The sequence below is a fragment of the Salmo salar genome, chromosome 02, assembly GCF_965601325.2.
Source record: "Salmo salar chromosome 02, fSalSal1, whole genome shotgun sequence".
Lineage (NCBI taxonomy): Eukaryota > Metazoa > Chordata > Actinopteri > Salmoniformes > Salmonidae > Salmo > Salmo salar.
In genome coordinates, this window is record NC_138292.1 from 7885605 (window position 1) to 7909702 (window position 24098).

General features: G+C 47.0%; 1 protein-coding gene across 1 annotated transcript; it reads right to left on the reverse strand.

The window, feature by feature from the left end:
* Positions 1-396: 396 nt before the first annotated feature.
* On the reverse strand, positions 397-23606 carry LOC106606109 (tumor necrosis factor receptor superfamily member 16). The gene is made up of 6 exons (XM_045719232.2): positions 22983-23606; positions 6905-7037; positions 6408-6773; positions 1723-1966; positions 1350-1492; positions 397-1105 (listed from the first exon to the last, which is right to left on the reverse strand). The coding sequence occupies exons 1-6, from the start codon at positions 23022-23024 to the stop codon at positions 783-785; spliced, it is 1251 nt and encodes a 416-aa protein (XP_045575188.1). The 5' UTR covers positions 23025-23606; the 3' UTR covers positions 397-782.
* Positions 23607-24098: the final 492 nt, after the last annotated feature.

Below are 24098 nucleotides of genomic sequence, written 5' to 3' on the forward strand. Positions count from 1 at the left end.
TAACACTATATTACAATGAATCTATGATCAAATATTTACAATGGTCTTAAAATTCCCGACTGATTGTTAACATGAACAGAATGCCTTTATTTCATAGTTGTAAAGAATGTTCTACAGAGTATCTCATTCCCATGCCTGTTCAGTTAGTTACAGTCAGCTGTTGTTCATCCTCCTCACATTGCTGCAAAACAAATCAGGAAAGAGAGTGGCTCCTTCTGACATTGCTGCAAATAAATAGCCATTCCTAGAACGCTTGGGCAGATTATACACAAGTATGGTAAAAAAAACATCTATATATACTGGAAGAATGGTGGATATACTGTACATTTCCAATAGACGATGAACCAGCCCAACGAACCAGTAACAACACTTCCACTGTCCTCTTCAGTTCAAATGTCTGAGGCATTATGGGGCCGTCAAGAGTACCGCCCCTGGCATACCATGCCATCCCACTGGGAGAGAAGGAGGGCTGTTTGCCCCATCCATCCTCTCCTAAGTCCACAAGGGTCGTATTCATTAGTACACACCGCAGCAGTATGTTTCGCAACGGAAAACAAAAACAAACATTTCTTATTGGTTCAAGTTCAGGTCGTCACTCCCTGATTCAGTCCGTTTTCTTCCATTTGGTTCCTAATGAATGCGACCCAGTCTTATCAGGCTCATGAGGAAGGCTCTGTGGCTGCGTGGCACACTACATAGTGCACTACTTTTGACCATTAGCTTACCAGTAGTGCACTATATAGGGAATAGGGTGCCATTTGGGACTAAACATGGCTCCCCCCTCAGACCACAGACACCCCCTGGGCAGGGCAGGTGAGAGCGGCAGCCACGTCGGGCCTCTCGATGCGGGCCAGCGCCGAGCACAGAAGTCCCAGAGTGGAGCCCTCCTGCTGGGCCCAGTTGGAGAGGAGGGTGTGTACAGGGGCCTCGCCGTGCCCAAACAGGTCCATCTGCTCGGGCTCGTAGCCCAGCGCGGCCCCCAGGGTCCTCCAGGAGCCTCTGCGGCCCCCGCTCCCCTCCTGGAGCAGACGCTCCACCTCTTCCTGTCTGTGGGGGGGCAGGTTGATGTACAGACGGCTGTCCTGCTTACTGTCCCTCTTACTACCTGGGGGTGGAATACACCACAGACACAGACAGTCACAAGGCCATTCAACAGTTAGAATAGATGACAAAAGACAATAAGAAAAGCCATCTAAGTTGTTCTGCATAAGAGTGTCTGATAAATGCTAAATGTGCTCTACATTGAGAGAGATTAGAACATGTATTTAACTTGGGCTTCTGTTCTCACTCAAGTAAAAGTGCAGTGAAGTGAATTCTGGTGTAGTCTTGTGATGGCTGTTTGTTGTTACCTTTACTTGGTTGGCTATCCTGCAGGCTGTGTGAGTCCAGGAACACGCCGCTGTCACTATGGAGTTTCTCTCCTTCAGGACACGTCCCCAGCTCTGCAGCGCGGGCTTTACTCAACGCCTGCTTCTGCTTATACGACGTCCAGCTGACGAGAGGTGGGAGGAAACACTTTTACACACGTTACTGAACATAACAGGAACATTTTTATCACAACTATAACAGAAATACATGACGGCAATCGAAAGGTTTGCAAACAATTCTCCACCCCGTCATGCATTTAACAATTGAACAACTCCCTCCAGCCAATGTAATGCTTCAAGTGTGGAGAATCAGAATGCAGCCAATGAGACGGCAGCGTGTCTCCTGTCAACTCACCACTTGTAGGCGACGTAGAGCAGCAGGCCCAGCACCACAGCAGCCAGAACTGATACGTAGACCAGGATGTGGTTGCTGCTCCCATCATCCTGAGGGGTGAACCCGGGGGCCCTGGGGGCCTCTCCTCCTCCAGGGGAAGGGCTGGCCTCCTCTCCATCATTCACCAACCCTAACCCAGGCAGGCGAGGAGCGGCCAGAGGGCCGTCAGACTCAGGGGGACGAGACAGGATGTGGAGCTTCTTATCTGTTGGTTGGAGATAGATGGGAGACTGTTGATTAGAGAACCACTGAACCATGAAGGAAACACTAAAGGTAGAAGGGGGCCACTTGACATGTCTGCCCTGTCCTTATCCCTGTCTCAACATATCTGCCCTGTCCTTATCCCTGTCTTAACATATCTGCCCTGTCCTTATCCCTGTCTTAACATATCTGCCCTGTCCTTATCCCTGTCTTAACATATCTGCCCTGTCCTTATCCCTGTCTCAACATATCTGCCCTGTCCTTATCCCTGTCTCAACATATCTGCCCTGTCCATATCCCTGTCTCAACATATCTGCCCTGTCCATATCCCTGTCTCAACATATCTGCCCTGTCCTTATCCCTGTCTCAACATATCTGCCCTGTCCATATCCCTGTCTCAACATATCTGCCCTGTCCATATCCCTGTCTCAACATATCTGCCCTGTCCTTATCCCTGTCTCAACATATCTGTCCTTATCCCTGTCTCAACATATCTGTCCTTATCCCTGTCTCAACATATCTGTCCTTATCCCTGTCTCAACATATCTGCCCTGTCCATATCCCTGTCTCAATATATCTGCCCTGTCCATATCCCTGTCTCAACATATCTGCCCTGTCCTTATCCCTGTCTCAACATATCTGTCCTTATCCCTGTCTCAACATATCTGTCCTTATCCCTGTCTCAACATATCTGTCCTTATCCCTGTCTCAACATATCTGTCCTTATCCCTGTCTCAACATATCTGTCCTTATCCCTGTCTCAACATATCTGCCCTGTCCTTATCCCTGTCTCAACATATCTGCCCTGTCCTTATCCCTGTCTTAACATATCTGCCCTGTCCTTATCCCTGTCTTAACATATCTGCCCTGTCCTTATCCCTGTCTCAACATATCTGCCCTGTCCTTATCCCTGTCTTAACATATCTGCCCTGTCCTTATCCCTGTCTTAACATATCTGCCCTGTCCTTATCCCTGTCTTAACATATCTGCCCTGTCCTTATCCCTGTCTTAACATATCTGCCCTGTCCTTATCCCTGTCTCAACATATCTGCCCTGTCCATATCCCTGTCTCAACATATCTGCCCTGTCCATATCCCTGTCTCAACATATCTGCCCTGTCCTTATCCCTGTCTCAACATATCTGTCCTTATCCCTGTCTCAACATATCTGTCCTTATCCCTGTCTCAACATATCTGTCCTTATCCCTGTCTCAACATATCTGCCCTGTCCATATCCCTGTCTCAACATATCTGCCCTGTCCATATCCCTGTCTCAACATATCTGCCCTGTCCTTATCCCTGTCTCAACATATCTGTCCTTATCCCTGTCTCAACATATCTGTCCTTATCCCTGTCTCAACATATCTGTCCTTATCCCTGTCTCAACATATCTGTCCTGTCCTTATCCCTGTCTCAACATATATTTCCCTGTCCTTATCCCTGTCTTAACATATCTGCCCTGTCCTTATCCCTGTCTTAACATATCTGCCCTGTCCTTATCCCTGTCTCAACATATCTGCCCTGTCCATATCCCTGTCTCAACATATCTGCCCTGTCCTTATCCCTGTCTCAACATATCTGTCCTTATCCCTGTCTCAACATATCTGTCCTTATCCCTGTCTCAACATATCTGTCCTTATCCCTGTCTCAACATATCTGTCCTTATCCCTGTCTCAACATATCTGCCCTGTCCATATCCCTGTCTCAACATATCTGCCCTGTCCTTATCCCTGTCTCAACATATCTGTCCTTATCCCTGTCTCAACATATCTGTCCTTATCCCTGTCTCAACATATCTGTCCTTATCCCTGTCTCAACATATCTGTCCTTATCCCTGTCTCAACATATCTGCCCTGTCCTTATCCCTGTCTCAACATATCTGCCCTGTCCTTATCCCTGTCTCAACATATTTGCCCTGTCCTTATCCCTGTCTCAACATATCTGTCCTTATCCCTGTCTCAACATATCTGCCCTTATCCCTGTCTCAACATATCTGCCCTTATCCCTGTCTCAACATATCTGCCCTTATCCCTTATCCCTGTCTCAACATATCTGCCCTTATCCCTGTCTCAACATATCTGCCCTTATCCCTGTCTCAACATATCTGCCCTTATCCCTGTCTCAACATATCTGCCCTTATCCCTGTCTCAACATATCTGCCCTGTCCTTATCCCTGTCTCAACATATCTGCCCTGTCCTTATCCCTGTCTCAACATATCTGCCCTGTCCTTATCCCTGTCTCAACATATCTGCCCTGTCCTTATCCCTGTCTCAACATATCTGCCCTGTCCTTATCCCTGTCTCAACATATCTGCACTGTCCTTATCCCTGTCTCAACATATCTGCACTGTCCTTATCCCTGTCTCAACATATCTGCCCTGTCCTTATACCTGTCTCAACATATCTGCCCTGTCCTTATCCCTGTCTCAACATCAAATCAAGGGCCTTGACACATCTACCATTGGCACAATGTTTTTTTTGTAATAAGTCAATGACTGTGTATAAAATGTGAGGGCTTTCATACCTACAGTTGATGCAAACACAGTCACACAGACCCACAGTCACTGACCCATTCAGCTACCAGCCCCCTCTGACCCAGTTAAATACCAGCCCCCACTGACCCAGTCAGCTACCAGCCCCCCTCTGACCCAGTCAGCTACCCCCCCCCCCCCCCTCTGACCCATTCAGCTACCAGCCCCCCTCTGGCCCAGTTAAATACCAGCCCCCCCTCTGACCCAGTCAGCTACCAGCCCCCCTGACCCAGTCATCTACCAGCCCCCCTGACCAAGTCAGCTCCCAGCCCCCCCTCTGACCCAGTCAGCTCCCAGCCCCCCCTCTGACCCAGTCAGCTCCCAGCCCCCCCTCTGACCCAGTCAGCTCCCAGCCCCCCCCTATGACCCAGTTAAATATCAGCCCCCTCTGACCCAGTCATCTACCAGCCCCCCCGACTCAGTCAGCTACCAGCCCCCCTGACCCAGTCATCTACCAGCCCCCCGACCCAGTCAGCTACAGCCCCCCCTGACCCAGTCAGCTACCAGCCCCCCCTGACCCAGTCAGCTACCAGCCCCCCCTGACCCAGTCAGCTACCAGCCCCCCCTGACCCAGTCAGCTACCAGCCCCCCGACCCAGTTAGCTACCAGACCCCCCTGACCCAGTCAGCTACCAGCCCCTCCCCGACCCAGTCAACTACCAGCCCCCTCTGATCCAGTCAGCTACCAGCCCCCCCTGATCCAGTCAGCTACCAGCCCCCCCTGATCCAGTCAGCTACCAGCCCCCCCTGATCCAGTCAGCTAACAGCCCCCCCGATCCAGTCAGCTACCAGCCCCCTCTGATCCAGTCAGCTACCAGCCCCCCCTGATCCAGTCAGCTACCAGCCCCCCCTGATCCAGTCAGCTACCAGCCCCCCCTGATCCAGTCAGCTACCAGCCCCCTCTGATCCAGTCAGCTACCAGCCCCCCCTGATCCAGTCAGCTACCAGCCCCCCCTGATCCAGTCAGCTACCAGCCCCCCCTGATCCAGTCAGCTAACAGCCCCCCCGATCCAGTCAGCTACCAGCCCCCCCTGATCCAGTCAGCTACCAGCCCCCCCTGATCCAGTCAGCTACCAGCCCCCCCTGATCCAGTCAGCTACCAGCCCCCCCTGATCCAGTCAGCTACCAGCCCCCTCTGATCCAGTCAGCTACCAGCCCCCCCTGATCCAGTCAGCTACCAGCCCCCCCGACCCAGTCAGCTACCAGCCCCCCTGACCCAGTCAGGGGGGCTGGTAGCTGTGTGTGTTCAGATGACCAGACTCCTGGGGAGATCCAGGCCACTAGGCCAAGGCTTGGTCATTTGGAGCCAGTGAGGGGTTACCATGTTGGGGTCACCAGTGTGCCAAGGCCCTGGGGTCTGGTGTGGGGGTAGTTAGATTGTCCCTCTTTAAGAGCTGTCGGCTCCGAGCCATTTGACTGCAGCACTTAAGAGTGTTTTCTCTCTGTTGGACTGTGCTCATGTTTCCTCAAGAGTGTTGCTAAGTGTTCAGATTAGGTGTGGGTACAGGTGTTGGCCACATGTCTCCTCTCTCCCTCTCTCCCCCTCCCTCAAAGGGGCTTTATTGGCATGGGAAACATACACTATATATACAAAAGTATGTGGACACCCCTTCAAATGAGTGGATTCTGCTATTTCAGCCACACCCCGTTGCTGACAACTGTATAAAGCACACAGCAATGCAATCTCCATAGACAAACATTGGCAGTAGAATGGCCTTACTGAAGAACTCAGTAACTTTAAACGTGGCACCGTCATAGGATGCCACCTTTCCAATAAGTCAGTTCATCAAATGTCTGCCCTGCTAGAGCTGCCCTGCTAGAGCTGCCCTGTTAGAGCTGCCCTGCTAGAGCTGCCCTGCTAGAGCTGCCCCGGTCAACTTTAAGTCCATACACACACCATACACACAGAGACGCACCCATGCAGAGGGTGTCAGAGTTGAGCTGGCAGGCTCTGATCTCCACCTCAGTGTCAGAGCACTGAGAGCAGGGCTGGCAGGGCTTGATATCACTCTTCTCCTCGGAGAACGTTCCTGGGCGACATGGTTGGCACTGGGTGTTCCCCTGGGCACCACACAGCCTCACCACCCCCTCGCCACGTCCACACATGGTGCAGGCGGCACACAGCCCCGCCACACTCTTCCCATCCCGCCACAGGTAGAAGTGCTGGTCACAATCACAGTGGGTATCCTGGGTGGCGCTGCAGGAGGTCAGCTCTGGGATGCCAGCAGGGCAGCGGGCACAGGGGAGGCACGGGGAGAGACCGTCTGATGGGGAGAACGTTCCTGGAACATACAAGGTATAGGTGATTTGAATGTATCTCACAGTATTATCAATATGTATGTACTATAGTTGTATGTCTACTGGGGAATGGCATAAGCAACAGCATCTAAACCCTATTGCCTCCATGACTCACCCTCAGGGCAAGGCTGGCACTTGGTGTCCTCCATCCCACACTCTACCTCCACCCCATGGCCTGGAGGACACGGGCTACAGCACTCCCCTGACTGGCTGAACTGCCCACTAACACAGGCATCTCCCAGGGCAACCTGGAAGGAGAAACAAAACAGTTAGCTTAGCATCAATTATCAGATAGATAGTGATTTATTTATTGGTGCTGCAGATGCCAGTGATGAGGGAACTCTTTTATAGATCAAACTGATAAGTGGTTGACAAGCCAACACATATGTTAAAGACTAGGATGGAAACTATGGTGACAAGCCAACACATATGTTCAAGACTAGGATGGAAACTATGGTGACAAGCCAACACATAGATATGTTCAATACTAGGATGGAAACTATGGTGACAAGCCAACACATAGATATGTTCAAGACTAGGATGGAAACTATGGTGACAAGCCAACACATAGATATGTTCAAGACTAGGATGGAAACTATGGTGACAAGCCAACACATATGTTAAAGACTAGGATGGAACCCATGGTGACAAGCCAACACATAGATATGTTCAAGACTAGGATGGAAACTATGGTGACAAGCTATGTTTGGAGGAGTAAGAGCACAAGCATCTCTCTCAGCTGGTCTCAGTCAAGGCCAGTCCAGTTCCACCAACCAAAGACTCAAAAATAAGACCTCGATGTTTGTGTAGAAATCAGGAAAACAATTACACACACCCCTTTACCTCCTCACCATCAGACGGAAAGAATGGGGAGAAGGTGCGGAGAAGGTGGGCGTATTGAAAATAGTCGTTTTTTATATTTTGATCTGGCTCTGTTTTCAGAGTGCTGAGCGCTTATCTGCCCCGGCCGGGTAATGGAGGGGCCAGACTGAGGCACAGATGGCACCCTATTCCCTATATGGGGCTCTACATTGGACCAGGGTCTATAGAGCTCGCCGGGCTCTGCTCAAAAGTAGTGCACTCTATAGGGAATAGGGTGCCTTTTGGAAGGTAGCCCCAGTGTGTTAAACATGAGGGATACATCAGACATTCCTAAGGGCTTATAGAGCCCAGTGCAGCCTAGCAGGAGGGACTGGCTTTAATCAGACTGGCTTTTAATCAGACTGGCTTTAATCAGACTGGCTTTCAATCAGACTGGCTTTTAATCAGACTGGCTTTAATCAGACTGGCTTTAAATCAGACTGGCTTTTAATCAGACTGCCTTTTAATCAGACTGGCTTTAAATCAGACTGGCTTTAAATCAGACTGGCTTTAAATCAGACTGGCTTTAATCAGACTGGCTTTAATCAGACTGGCTTTAAATCAGACTGGCTTTAAATCAGACTGGCTTTAAATCAGACTGGCTTTAAATCAGACTGCCTTTAATCAGACTGCCTTTAAATCAGACTGGCTTTAATCAGACTGCCTTTAAATCAGACTGGCTTTAATCAGACTGCCTTTAAATCAGACTGGCTTTAATCAGACTGCCTTTAAATCAGACTGGCTTTAATCAGACTGGCTTCATACCCATGGAAAGAGTAAAACAAAGGAGAAGGAAAACACTGAGACATGAGGAAGAAGGAAGGAGTAGAAAGGGCTTCCTCCCTCCCACATTGACACATTCCACATGGGTGTGAATGACATTATAGTCACAATGTGTGTGTGTGTCTCTTGTCCTCAGACACAGTGAGGGGTGGGAGGAAGGGAGGGAGGGTGAGGAGGAGGGGAGACCGTTGTAGCCCCAGGCGGCTGTGTCAGTTAGCCCCCGCAGCCCAGCATGTGTGTCTGTTTTGAGGGGGCCTTTGATGCCCCCCCCAGCCCTGCAGGTGTGTGTGTGTGTGTGTGTGTGTGTGTGTGTGTGTGTGTGTGTGTGTGTGTGTGTGTGTGTGTCGCTCCCTCCCGCCCGCCCCTCACTCTAAGAACAAGAGATTTCACACACACACACACACTCCTCCCCCTCCCCCCATCAAGGCCCTCCTCTAAAGCAGTCAGGCATCTGAAACATGCCCATGTTGAGGGCTGATTGACCCACTAGCCATTATCCCTGGAGCCTGAGGGAAGACAGGAACTAACAGATGTCTAACAACTAACCTCCTGCTAACAGCTAAACAACCCTCTGATTTCTCCCCGACTCACTCCCAAATGGCACCCTATTCCCTTTATAGTACACTACTTTTAACAAGGGCCAATAGGGCTCTGGTCAAAAGTAGTGCACTACGTAGGGAATAGGGTGCCATTTGGGAGAAACCGCTGTCTCCGATGTCTGCTCCAAGAAGCAGCTTGTGTCAACATGTGGAGCCTCCAACGAGCCCAACACACACAGGAACCAACGCACACACACACAAACACAAACGGTGTCACACACATGCACGCACACAAACACACAAATGGGAATGCACACATGAACGCACGCAAACACACACACCATGCCAGTGGTCAGATGATGCGGATGCTACGCTACAGGACTGTTTTGCTAGCACAGACTGGAATATGTTCCGCAATTCATCCAATGGCATTGAGGAGTATACCACCTCAGTTACCGGCTTCATTAATAAGTGCATCTGCGACGTCGTCCCCACAGTGACCGTACATATATATCCCAACCAGAAGCCATGGATTACAGGCAACATCCGCACCTAGCTAAAGGCTAAAGCTGCCACTTTCAAGAAGCAGGACACTAATCCGGACGCTTGTAAAAAATCCTGCTATTCCCTCAGACGAACCATCAAACAGGCAAAGTATCAATACAGGACAAAGATTGAATACTACACTGACTCTGGTGCTCGTTGGATGTGGCAGGGCATACAAACTATTATGGACTATAAAGGGAAACCCAGTCATGAGCTGCCCAGTGACGCGAGCCTACCAGATGAGCTAAATGCCTTTTATGCTTGCTTCGAGGCAAGCAACACTTAAGCATGCATGAGAGCACCAGCTGTTCCGGACGACTGTGTGATCTCGTTCTCCGTAGTCGATGTGAGCAAGAATTTTAAACAGATCAACATTCACAAGGCCGCGGGACCAGAAAGATTACCAGGATGTGTACTCAGAGCATGTGCGGACCAAATGGCAAGTGGCTTCACTGACATTTTCAAGCTCCCCCTGACCGAGTGTGTAATACCTACATGTTTCAAACAAACCACCATAGTCCCTGTGCCCATGAAAGCGAATGGTAACCTGCCTAAATGACTACTGCTCCGTAGTGCTCACGTCGGTAGCCATGAAGTGGTTTGAAAGGCTGGTCATGGCGCACATCAAAATCTTCATCCCAGAAACCCTAGACCCACTCCAATTCGCATACCACCCCAACAGATCCACAGATGACACAATCTCAATTGCACTCCACACTGCCCTTTCACACCTGGACAAAAACAACATCTATGTGAGAATGCTGTTCATTGACTACAGCTCAGCGTTCAACACCATAGTGCCCACAAAGCTCATCACTAAGCTAAGGACCCTGGGACTAAACACCTACATCTGCAACTGGATCCTGGACTTCCTGACAGGCCGCCTCCAGGTGCTAAGGTTAGGCAACAACACATCTGCCACGCTGATCCTCAACACGGGTGCCCCTTAGTCGTGCTTGCTTAGTCCCCTCGTGTTCACCCACGACTGCGTCGCCAAGAACGACTCCAACACCATCATTACGTTTGCTGATGACACAACAGTGGAAGGCTTGATCGCAGACAACAATGAGACAGCCTATAGGGAGGTGGTCAGAGACCTGGCAGTTTGGTGCCAGGACTACAACCTCTCCCTCAACGTGAGCAAGACAAAAGGAGATGATAGTGGACTACAGGAAAAGGAGGGCCGAACATGGCCCCATTCACATCGACGGGGCTGTAGTGGAGCGGGTCGAGAGTTTCAAGTTCCTTGGTGTCCACATCGCCAACAAACTATCACGGTCCAAACACACCAAGACAGTTGTGAAGAGGGCACGACAACACCTTATCCCCCTGACCGGTTGAATCACCGCCTGGTATGTTAACTGCTCGGCATCTGACTGTAAGGTGCTACAGAGGGTAGTGCGTATGACCCAGTACATCACTGGGGCCAAGCTTACTGCCATCCAGTACCTATATGCTAGATGGTGTCAGAGGAAGGCCCAAAAAATGGTCAAAAACTCCAGTCACACAATTCATAGACTGGTGTCTCTGCTACCGCACAGAAAGCTGTACCGGAGTGCCAAGTCTAGGTCCAAAAGGCTCCTTAACAGCTTCTACCCCCAAGCCATAAGACTGCTGAACAATTAATCAAATGGATACCCGGACTATTACATTGATCCATTTGTTTTGTTCACTGCTGCTACTCTCTGTTTATTATCTATACATAGTCACTTTACCCCTACCTACATGTACAAATGACCTCCACTAACCTGTACCCCTTACTGTTTATTATCTATACATAGTCACTTTACCCCTACCTACATGTACAAATGACCTACACTAACCTGTACCCCTTACTGTTTATTATCTATACATAGTCACTTTACCCCTACCTACATGTACAAATGACCTCCACTAACCTGTACCCCTTACTGTTTATTATCTATACATAGTCACTTTACCCCTACCTACATGTACAAATGACCTCCAAATAACCTGTACCCCTTACTGTTTATTATCTATACATAGTCACTTTACCCCTACCTACATGTACAAATTACCTCCACTAACTTGAACCCCTGCACATTGACTGTATATAGCCTCGTTATTGTTATTTTATTGTGTTACTTTTAATTTAATAAAACATTTTTACTTTAGTTTATTTAGTAAATATAACACTATTTTTTGAACTGCATTGTTGGTTAAGGGTTTGTAAGTAAGCATTCCACTGTAAGGTGAAAAGCCTGTTGTATTCGGCCAATATGACAAATAACATTTGATTTGATTTGATCATTCCAGTCACAAAACTGCACTGAAACAATTCCACCACTAGAAAGAGAACATCTTCGAAGGGAAAGGAGGGTACGTTTCATTCCAAGAACAACAGCACAGCTTTGAAGGGAAGGAGGGCATGTTTCATGCCAAGAAAAACAGCACAGAGGTTTTATTGCACCACTATTTGAGGAGCCAGACAACATGTGAACCTCAGCTAGCACAGATCTGCAGTATCAGGGTGATGGGAGCTCAGTTTCAACAGGTATTCATCTCAGTGATCACATGAGCTTCTACAGTGAGCTGTGGTTGTCTTATCACTGTGATGTGTGGTTGTCTTATCGCTGTGATGTGTGGTTGTCTTATCGCTGTGATGTGTGGTTGTCTTATCGCTGTGATGTGTGGTTGTCTTATCGCTGTGATGTGTGGTTGTCTTATCGCTCTGATGTGTTGTTGTCTTATCGCTGTGATGTGTGGTTGTCTTATCGCTGTGATGTGTGGTTGTCTTATCGCTGTGATGTGTGGTTGTCTTATCGCTGTGATGTGTGGTTGTTCTTCCTACCTTAGTTGAATGCACTGTCTGTAAATCCCTCTGGATAAGAGTGTCTGCTAAATGACTACTGTCTGTAAATCCCTCTGGATAAGAGTGTCTGCTAAATGACTACTGACTGTAAATCCCTCTGGATAAGAGTGTCTGCTAAATGACTACTGTCTGTAAATCCCTCTGGATAAGAGTGTCTGCTAAATGACTACTGACTGTAAATCCCTCTGGATAAGAGTGTCTGCTAAATGACTACTGTCTGTAAATCCCTCTGGATAAGAGTGTCTGCTAAATGACTACTGACTGTAAATCCCTCTGGATAAGAGTGTCTGCTAAATGACTACTGACTGTAAATCCCTCTGGATAAGAGTGTCTGCTAAATGACTACTGACTGTAAATCCCTCTGGATAAGAGTGTCTGCTAAATGACTACTGACTGTAAATCCCTCTGGATAAGAGTGTCTGCTAAATGACTACTGTCTGTAAATCCCTCTGGATAAGAGTGTCTGCTAAATGACTACTGTCTGTAAATCCCTCTGGATAAGAGTGTCTGCTAAATGACTACTGACTGTAAATCCCTCTGGATAAGAGTGTCTGCTAAATGACTACTGTCTGTAAATCCCTCTGGATAAGAGTGTCTGCTAAATGACTACTGACTGTAAATCCCTCTGGATAAGAGTGTCTGCTAAATGACTACTGACTGTAAATCCCTCTGGATAAGAGTGTCTGCTAAATGACTACTGTCTGTAAATCCCTCTGGATAAGAGTGTCTGCTAAATGACTACTGACTGTAAATCCCTCTGGATAAGAGTGTCTGCTAAATGACTACTGACTGTAAATCCCTCTGGATAAGAGTGTCTGCTAAATGACTACTGACTGTAAATCCCTCTGGATAAGAGTGTCTGCTAAATGACTACTGACTGTAAATGCCTCTGGATAAGAGTGTCTGCTAAATGACTACTGACTGTAAATCCCTCTGGATAAGAGTGTCTGCTAAATGACTACTGTCTGTAAATCCCTCTGGATAAGAGTGTCTGCTAAATGACTACTGTCTGTAAATCCCTCTGGATAAGAGTGTCTGCTAAATGACTACTGACTGTAAATCCCTCTGGATAAGAGTGTCTGCTAAATGACTACTGTCTGTAAATCCCTCTGGATAAGAGTGTCTGCTAAATGACTACTGACTGTAAATCCCTCTGGATAAGAGTGTCTGCTAAATGACTACTGACTGTAAATCCCTCTGGATAAGAGTGTCTGCTAAATGACTACTGACTGTAAATGCCTCTGGATAAGAGTGTCTGCTAAATGACTACTGACTGTAAATCCCTCTGGATAAGAGTGTCTGCTAAATGACTACTGTCTGTAAATCCCTCTGGATAAGAGTGTCTGCTAAATGACTACTGACTGTAAATCCCTCTGGATAAGAGTGTCTGCTAAATGACTACTGACTGTAAATCCCTCTGGATAAGAGTGTCTGCTAAATGACTACTGACTGTAAATCCCTCTGGATAAGAGTGTCTGCTAAATGACTACTGACTGTAAATGCCTCTGGATAAGAGTGTCTGCTAAATGACTACTGACTGTAAATCCCTCTGGATAAGAGTGTCTGCTAAATGACTACTGTCTGTAAATCCCTCTGGATAAGAGTGTCTGCTAAATGACTACTGACTGTAAATCCCTCTGGATAAGAGTGTCTGCTAAATGACTACTGACTGTAAATCCCTCTGGATAAGAGTGTCTGCTAAATGACTACTGACTGTAAATCCCTCTGGATAAGAGTGTCTGCTAAATGACTACTGACTGTAAATGCCTCTGGATAAGAGTGTCTGCTAAATGACTACTGACTGTAAATCCCTCTGGATAAGAGTGTCTGCTAAATGACTACTGACTGTAAATCCCTCTGGATAAGAGTGTCTGCTAAATGACTACTGACTGTAAATCCCTCTGGATAAGAGTGTCTGCTAAATGACTACTGACTGTAAATCCCTCTGGATAAGAGTGTCTGCTAAATGACTACTGACTGTAAATCCCTCTGGATAAGAGTGTCTGCTAAATGACTACTGACTGTAAATGCCTCTGGATAAGAGTGTCTGCTAAATGACTACTGACTGTAAATCCCTCTGGATAAGAGTGTCTGCTAAATGACTACTGACTGTAAATCCCTCTGGATAAGAGTGTCTGCTAAATGACTACTGACTGTAAATCCCTCTGGATAAGAGTGTCTGCTAAATGACTACTGACTGTAAATCCCTCTGGATAAGAGTGTCTGCTAAATGACTACTGACTGTAAATCCCTCTGGATAAGAGTGTCTGCTAAATGACTACTGACTGTAAATGCCTCTGGATAAGAGTGTCTGCTAAATGACTACTGACTGTAAATCCCTCTGGATAAGAGTGTCTGCTAAATGACTACTGTCTGTAAATCCCTCTGGATAAGAGTGTCTGCTAAATGACTACTGACTGTATATCCCTCTGGATAAGAGTGTCTGCTAAATGACTACTGACTGTAAATCCCTCTGGATAAGAGTGTCTGCTAAATGACTACTGACTGTAAATCCCTCTGGATAAGAGTGTCTGCTAAATGACTACTGACTGTAAATGCCTCTGGATAAGAGTGTCTGCTAAATGACTACTGACTGTAAATCCCTCTGGATAAGAGTGTCTGCTAAATGACTACTGACTGTAAATCCCTCTGGATAAGAGTGTCTGCTAAATGACTACTGACTGTAAATCCCTCTGGATAAGAGTGTCTGCTAAATGACTACTGACTGTAAATCCCTCTGGATAAGAGTGTCTGCTAAATGACTACTGACTGTAAATCCCTCTGGATAAGAGTGTCTGCTAAATGACTACTGACTGTAAATCCCTCTGGATAAGAGTGTCTGCTAAATGACTACTGACTGTAAATCCCTCTTGATAAGAGTGTCTGCTAAATGACTACTGACTGTAAATCCCTCTGGATAAGAGTGTCTGCTAAATGACTACTGACTGTAAATCCCTCTGGATAAGAGTGTCTGCTAAATGACTACTGTCTGTAAATCCCTCTGGATAAGAGTGTCTGCTAAATGACTACTGACTGTAAATCCCTCTTGATAAGAGTGTGCTAAATTACAGGAAATGTGAGAATGGCCCATCACAGTGAGTTGTGTGAGAAGAGCTTGGCTAATGGCTTGTAGTCTCTTTCAATGGCCGTGTATTTAGGTTGTGTCCCAAATGACACCCTATTCCCTATGTAGTGGACTTGTTTTGATCAGAGTCCTATAGGGTTCCATTTGGAATGCACAAGCCTTGTCGAGAACCATGCTCCCCTAAAACGGGAAGCCTGGGGAAGTTCCATGGCAGAAATCAGCTAAAGAGGGGTCGGAACCCGGAATCAGTGACACCTCACAACATGTCAAACCAATCCAATGCCTTGCTTGGGCGGAGCTCCAAAAGGTGCTCACCAGATTAGTGCCGTAGGAGCAACAGTGAAGACAACAACATTTCAACAAAACAAGCACTGGTGACAAAACATTTTACAATGTTTACAGCACGCTGGTTTACAAAACATTTTTGAATGTTTACAGCACGCTGGTTTTCTAAACATTTTAGAATGTTTACAGCACGCTGGTTTTCACAGCATTTCAGAATGTTTACAGCACACTGGTTTTCACAGCATTTTAGAATGTTTACAGCACGCTGGTTTTCAAAACATTTTAGAATGTTTACAGCACGCTGGTTTTCACAGCATTTTAGAATGATTACAGCACGCTGGTTTTCACAGCATTTTAGAATGTTTACAGCACGCTGGTTTTCACAGCATTTTAGAATGTTTACAGCACGCTGGTTTTCACAGTATTTCTCTTTTGTTTCCAGATGAGCTAAAGCTGCAGTAAGAGGGGAGAAATGGTCTCCAATGCTGGCCATATCAATATTTTTCTGTTGTAAGTTTCTGAAGGGATATTTGGCTATAAAAGCTAGCACAAGAGACAAGAAGTAGCTAGCCACAATGAGGTTAATTTTGAGAAAGGTCAGCTAAGCTACCTAGGTATGACTAACTTCCTAGCTACTAGCTACAAACATTTCTCTCACAATTATAAAGCCAACAACATTTTTATAAAAACAGCATATTATTGACTTAAAATGCTAGCTGTGTTAGCCAAGTTGCTAGCTTAGCGAAGGTCAGTGATACATTGAGCAACCATGTACTGTCTATCTATGGGAACAACTGCAATCATTTTGCAAGCAACATTCCTAAAATGAATGAAATAAATGAACCTCATAAAATGTTACCTGTAATGCTCAGCTCCTGTAGCCTAACTGTCATCTAAAAAAGGTCATACTGTACCTAAATTACAAGGGTTGGATTTTCACTAAACTATTTTATATTTCAGCACTTAAAAGGCATGTACAAAATCTGGTGTACATTATCTACTGGTATCATTTTAAACTGGGAACGTACAGCGCCTTCAGAAAGTATTCACACCCCATGACTTTTTCCACATTTTGTTGTTTTACAGCCTGAATTTAAAATGATTTACATTCAGATTTTGTGTAACTCACCTAAACAAAATACCCCATAATGTCTTGAGTCAATAGGTATTGAACCCCTTTGTTATGACAAGCCTAAATAAGTTCAGGAGTAAACATTTACTTAACAAGTCACATAATAAGTTGCATGGACTCACTCTGTGTGCAATAATAGTGTTTAACATGATTTTGAATGACTACCTCCTCTCTGTACCCCACGCATACAATTACCCATCCACTGAATGATAAATATTTGTGGCAGTGATGCTGTCTGGTAGCATCTCCAACTGCTGCTTCATCATGCTATAGACCAGAAACTGTCAACACACACACACACACACACACACACACACACACACACACACACACACACACACACACACACACACACACACACACACACACACACACACACACACACACACACACACACACACACACACATACACACATACACACATACACACACACACAGGAGAGAAAGTCCAGACAGGGTCCACTCCAGCTCTACTTTACTCTGCAGCGCCAGACCCATTGGCATTTCCTCTTGTGCTGACCAAATATAGAGTTAAATATTCCCCTCTGTGCACCAGTTCATGGGGTGGAGGTGTGTGTGTGTGTGTGTGTGTGTGTGTGTGTGTGTGTGTGTGTGTGTGTGTGTGTGTGTGTGTGTGTGTGTGTGTGTGTGTGTGTGTGTGTGTGTGTGTGTGTGTGTGTGTGTGTGTGTGTGTGTGTGTGTGTGTGTGTGTGTATAAACATCCACACTGCCCGGGGCTTAATGACCACAGTAATCAGGACTGGGACTAACAGAGCTCCGATTTATGGACCTCAGAGGGAATGTGTGACCTGTGTAAAATCTCTCCGTACTCGCCTACTGAACAGGAATAGGCAGTTCAGAAAGTCAACATGAAAAGTCAGCCGATTTGCATATGACATCAGAGTGGAATCTTGTTCCAAAAACGTGCTGACTTGTTACAATTTTGATGAACTATATTAGAATCATTGTGTACTGTTCTGTTATATGCTAGTTTATATAAACTATTTTCAGACTGTTATATGCTAGCTTATATAAAACTATTTTCAGACTGTTATATGCTAGCTTATATAAACTATTTTCAGACTGTTATATGCTAGCTTATATAAACTATTTTCAGACTGTTATATGCTAGTTTATATAAAACTATTTTCAGACTTATATGCTAGTTTATATAAAACTATTTTCAGACTGTTATATGCTAGCTTATATTAACTATTTTCAGACTGTTATATGCTAGCTTATATTAACTATTTTCAGACTGTTATATGCTAGCTTATATAAACTATTTTCAGACTGTTATATGCTAGCTTATATAAAACTATTTTCAGACTGTTATATGCTAGTTTATATAAACTATTTTCAGACTGTTATATGCTAGCTTATATAAAACTATTTTCAGACTGTTATATGCTAGCTTATATAAACTATTTTCAGACTGTTATATGCTATCTTATATTAACTATTTTCAGACTGTTATATGCTATCTTATATTAACTATTTTCAGACTGTTATATGCTAGCTTATATTAACTATTTTCAGACTGTTATATGCTAGCTTATATAAACTATTTGACTGTTATATGCTAGCTTATATAAACTATTTTCAGACTGTTATGTGGTAGCTCAGGACTTGCTTATATACAGAGCCAAGCAGCCTACACAGTCGACACCTCCTTGGCTCAAGGAGCTTGAGAAAAGAGAGCACACAGACCTGATCTGTCTGCTCCAGGGCCGCTGGAGAGAGTTGAGGGGCTGCAGTTGCTCTCTCCACTTCAGTAGTAGAGGACTTGATTCCCTGGTGAGAGGAGACCACCATGGAGCCCTATCTGCTTTCAAAAGGGGCTATGAACTCCACGGCTGTCACAGTCACTCCGTCAACACACACACACACATAAGCAACACACACACACACACACAAAAAAGTGTGCGTACACACAGAAGCATATGTACACACAGAAGCGCACGTACACTCATAAGCGTGCAGTCACCCACGCGTGAGCATTCATGCACACACACTCCCTAAAGAAGCCCTTGGGCCTTTTTGCAGTGCGATCCCATTTGACATGATGTTTGACTCCTTGGCTGCAGCAGCCTGGAGTTTCCACGTGAGAGTGATGAACACATGAAAGCGTGGGGAGCCCCAGGAGGCAGGGCTCTCCCTCTGCACTGACCCTGACCCTCACACCCTGGGGTCAGCAGCGTGGTGTCACCACCTCCACCCTGACCCTCACACCCAGGGGTCAGCAGCATGGTGTCACCACCTCCATCCTGACCCTCACACCCTGGGGACAGCAGCGTGGTGTCACCACCTCCACCCTGACCCTGACCCTCACACCCTGGGGTCAGCAGCGTGGTGTCACCACCTCCACCCTGACCCTCACACCCAGGGGTCAGCAGCGTGGTGTCACCACCTCCATCCTGACCCTCACACCCTGGGGACAGCAGCGTGGTGTCACCACCTCCACCCTGACCCTGACCCTCACACCCTGGGGTCAGCAGCGTGGTGTCACCACCTCCACCCTGACCCTCACACCCAGGGGTCAGCAGCGTGGTGTCACCACCTCCACCCTGACCCTCACACCCTGGGGACAGCAGCGTGGTGTCACCACCTCCACCCTGACCCTCACACCCTGGGGACAGCAGCGTGGTGTCACCACCTCCACCCTGACCCTCACACCCTGGGGACAGCAGCGTGGTGTCACCACCTCCACCCTGGGGTCAGCAGCGTGGTGTCACCACCTCCACCCTGACCCTCACACCCTGGGGTCAGCAGCATGGTGTCACCACCTCCACCCTGACCCTCACACCCTGGGGACAGCAGCATGGTGTCACCACCTCCACCCTGACCCTCACACCCTGGGGACAGCAGCATGGTGTCACCACTTCCACCCTGAGGACAGGAGCGTGGTGTCACCACCTCCACCCTGAGGACAGCAGCGTGGTGTCACCACCTCCACCCTGAGGACAGCAGCGTGGTGTCACCACCTCCACCCTGAGGACAGCAACGTGGTGTCACCACCTCCACCCTGGGGACAGCAGCATGGTGTCACCACCTCCACCCTGGTGACAGCAGCATGGTGTCACCACCTCCACCCTGACCCTCACACCCTGGGGACAGCAGCATGGTGTCACCACCTCCACCCTGACCCTCACACCCTGGGGACAGCAGCGTGGTGTCACCACCTCCACCCTGACCCTCACACCCTGACCCTCACACCTCACACCCTCACACCTCCACCCTGACCCTCACACCTCACACCCTGACCCTCACACCTCCACCCTGACCCTCACACCCTGGGGACAGCAGCGTGGTGTCACCACCTCCACCCTGACCCTCACACCCTGGGGACAGCAGCGTGGTGTCACCACCTCCACCCTGGGGACAGCAGCGTGGTGTCACCACCTCCACCCTGACCCTCACACCCTGGGGACAGCAGCGTGGTGTCACCACCTCCACCCTGGGGACAGCAGCGTGGTGTCACCACCTCCACCCTGGGGACAGCAGCGTGGTGTCACCACCTCCACCCTGAGGACAGCAGCGTGGTGTCACCACCTCCACCCTGACCCTCACACCCTGGGGTCAGCAGCATGGTGTCACCACCTCCACCCTGACCCTCACACCCTGGGGACAGCAGCATGGTGTCACCACCTCCACCCTGGGGTCAGCAGCGTGGTGTCACCACCTCCACCCTGGGGACAGCAGCGTGGTGTCACCACCTCCACCCTGGGGACAGCAGCGTGGTGTCACCACCTCCACCCTGGGGACAGCAGCATGGTGTCACCACCTCCACCCTGGGGACAGCAGCGTGGTGTCACCACCTCCACCCTGACCCTCACACCCTGAGGACAGCAGCGTGGTGTCACCACCTCCACCCTGGGGACAGCAGCGTGGTGTCACCACCTCCACCCTGGGGACAGCAGCGTGGTGTCACCACCTCCACCCTGGGGACAGCAGCGTGGTGTCACCACCTCCACCCTGGGGACAGCAGCGTGGTGTCACCACCTCCACCCTGGGGACAGCAGCGTGGTGTCACCACCTCCACCCTGGGGACAGCAGCGTGGTGTCACCACCTCCACCCTGGGGACAGCAGCGTGGTGTCACCACCATCACCCTGGGGACAGCAGCGTGGTGTCACCACCTCCACTCTGGGGACAGCAGCGTGGTGTCACCACCTTCACACTGACACCTCCAGCAGATAGAAGAACAGGAGATGTAGATAGAGGTCCTGTAGTGCACTATATAGGGAATAGGGTGTCATTTGGGATGCAAATAATTGCCTCCATGACTCATTATCTGGGCAAGTCTGGCCAAAATCTGGACCTATCGGCCCTGGTCAAAAGTAGTGCACTATATAGGGAATAGGGTGCCATTTGGGAAGCAGTGCACTATATACGCAATAGGGTGCCATTTTGGGACGTACACACTAAGGCAGAGGGATGGGTAGTGAGGGTGGAGCTAGATCTGCTTGCCTGTCTGATTGGTCCATGATTTTAATCTGCACACGGATTACTGTCATCAGCAGTAGCAGGTCATCTTTAAAAAGTCAACGTTTGGAATCTGGAACTTTTTTTGTTTGTTGTTTAACCATGTTTTGTTCCAGTCAGGGAATATGCTGAGCTTTCCATCTCCTCCTAACAGTATGACAAACTACTGGATACCAATAGCCATGCTTGTCTGCTTGTCTGTCTGCAATTTATTATTAAAGTTCTCAAAATGCTGACTTACTCTCTCAAAGATGTCGCTGTGGGAAAGCAAAGCGGTGGTTGGGAGTTCAAGTGAAAACCATTCAGAAAACTGCTTAGCGTCTAAATGGAAATTACATTTACTGTTCTGTTACAAACAGGGTCGCCCTTCTCTCGCCACAGACTGAGAGAAATTATCATTTCTTTGCTCCGGATATCCAGACCGCAGCAATAGTTTTACTCATGACGCATTTCTACCAGGAATTGCCGCAAGGAAGGACTATGGCACTATCTATGAATTGTAATAGAGTTTGGTAATGTCACAGAGAACCTTGGACAATCAAACCACTAACAGTGGGCCGTGTTATTCAACGACAAGTATAATGATCTTTAATACATTCAGGTTTGAAAAAACATTCATATTAAGCAGAGAAAACTCATTGGAGAAGTTCACCAAAAAATATATATAAAAAAAAAAATTCAAACAAACCTCTGTGATAGAAACAAAGGTGTGTTTTGGGGAAGCCAAACTTTGTTTTCCATTTAAACTGAACGTTTGTTGATATTAACCCCTCATTAAACAGATAAATATCTTTCCAGGGTCACAGAATGCAGAGTGTATAAAGATCTGATGGAGTTGTATCTGCAGTGCTTTGATCTTGAAGAAAGGGTTAGGCCCTGGGAACATGACAAGACATGAGCTGCTGCCTCTCCTCTCCTCTACAGGCCCTCAGGTCTGTTGGACTTGAAAGGAGATGGAGTGTCAAATTGTCCTGTTCTCCAGCTGTGGAACGGATTATTTTGACACTTTGATCTGTACAGATCAAATCTCTCTCTTTAACTACCTGCATTAACGTTTAAATGACACATAGTAATAATACAGCCTAGATGTTATCAATTAGTAAGGAAGATAAAAGACAGAGTTTATCCCTGAGTAAAAGCAGGAGAGTTGTAGATAATGACAATATGTCACATTCTGTAGCTATACAGAGGATTGTAAATGTAGAGTGAGAAGTAGACTACAATACAACGTAACACAATCAAGATGCAAGACATCTAATCATTGCCAGCTTCCAATTGGCTCATTCATCCCCCTCCTCTCCCCTGTAACTATTCCCCAGGTCGTTGCTGTAAATGAGAACGTGTTCTCAGTCAACTTAACTAGTAAAATAAGGGTTAAATAAAACACATGCATGTAATTACAATGTAGCGCGTGCGTAATGCCAACATAGTTTACAATGTAGCGAAAAACATTAACTTTATGCAGATTGGCTAAATACTGAATTCACCTCATGTAGGCCAGTAATGTGCGTTACTATACATTGCACTGTCAGCAGAAAATAACAGGGAATTGATCTGTTCATGTATTACTGGACAGTAGCCTGTGAGATATATTACTGAGTTACAGCCTATGTATATCAGGAATAGGAGCGACATGACACTTACCTTTACGAGCAGAAAAAGTGTGCAGACCCAAAGCGCGTCCATGTCACAGTTCTTCGCCGATGGAAAATCCCGTACAATGAGTTGGCTATACCCCTTCAAAAGTCTTTGGGACCAAAGAAGGCTTCAATAGCCTCATCCGTGAGACGTAACGCAGGTAAATGCCAAAAAAGCGCCGCTAAGTTCCTAAAAACTATTCGCAGCTGTCAAGAAACCACTGAAAGTAACAAGAACACGGCCAAATGAGAGCATTTTTTAAAACTGCATCAAAGTATCCTACACATACAGTGGAAGAAAAATTGCCCCAAAACTCAATAGCAAGTCCGAGTGCCGCTTCTCTTCAGTGAAATCAACTGCCATGAAAGAAAACGTCCGGAAAACAGTAAACATCCTCTTCTTTAGGTTACACACAATCTACTTTTACTGTAGACCGTTTCTTTGTTACATTCCCTACAGTTGAGTCACACTTCAATCCTTGTTGGCATGTTCCTCTTGCAGAGTGTGAGTCTGAAGCGCAGCGTTTTGGCCCCTAGATCTTCAAGCGCTTGGTTCACTTTCAACGCCTACATCTCTCTACCACTGGAGCCCGGGTCCTCGCTTTGTGATTGGCTGATACGCGACGGCAATACCACATTGAAGTGATATTGAAATGAGATGAAACTTGATACACTGTAATAAATAAAGGAGATACGTCCCGGAAGATGCCTTAGGGATCTGTTTAAAGAATGGAAGTTGGGACTTTGATGTAGCCTGGGCTGTATTTTGCGGTCTTCATTTTTAAACCCCCGGTTATTTTTCCAGGAGGGTTACAGAAATTAATATTTTGTGGCTAATATTCTCCGTCACACTATTTTTTATTAACATTAATAACACAAATAATAGCCTATATTTTTAGTATATATGTAAATAAGCACCTGCTTATAAAATGATATGTTGTATATAAATGATATAGGATAATTAACATATCAATGTATAATATTGTAACCTAGCAGTTGTAATACCGGTAAGTAGGCTAAACTCTACTGTAATAGACTATTGAAGCACAAACACGGATATTTAGCTTAGTCCTAAATAATGTCAGGGCTATTTAATTAATGTACTATTTGTAAGTCGCTTTGG

Excerpts from the sequence above, each read along its gene's own strand:
- LOC106606109 (XM_045719232.2), bottom strand. The coding sequence starts at position 23,024 with ATGGACGCGCTTTGGGTCTGCACACTTTTTCTGCTCGTAAAG. Across the intron at positions 7,038-22,982 it reads CACTTTTTCTGCTCGTAAAG|GTTGCCCTGGGAGATGCCTG; the intron begins GTAAGTGTCATG and ends TTCTCCTTCCAG. Across the intron at positions 1,106-1,349 it reads GGATAGCCAACCAAGTAAAG|GTAGTAAGAGGGACAGTAAG; the intron begins GTAACAACAAAC and ends TTCCACCCCCAG.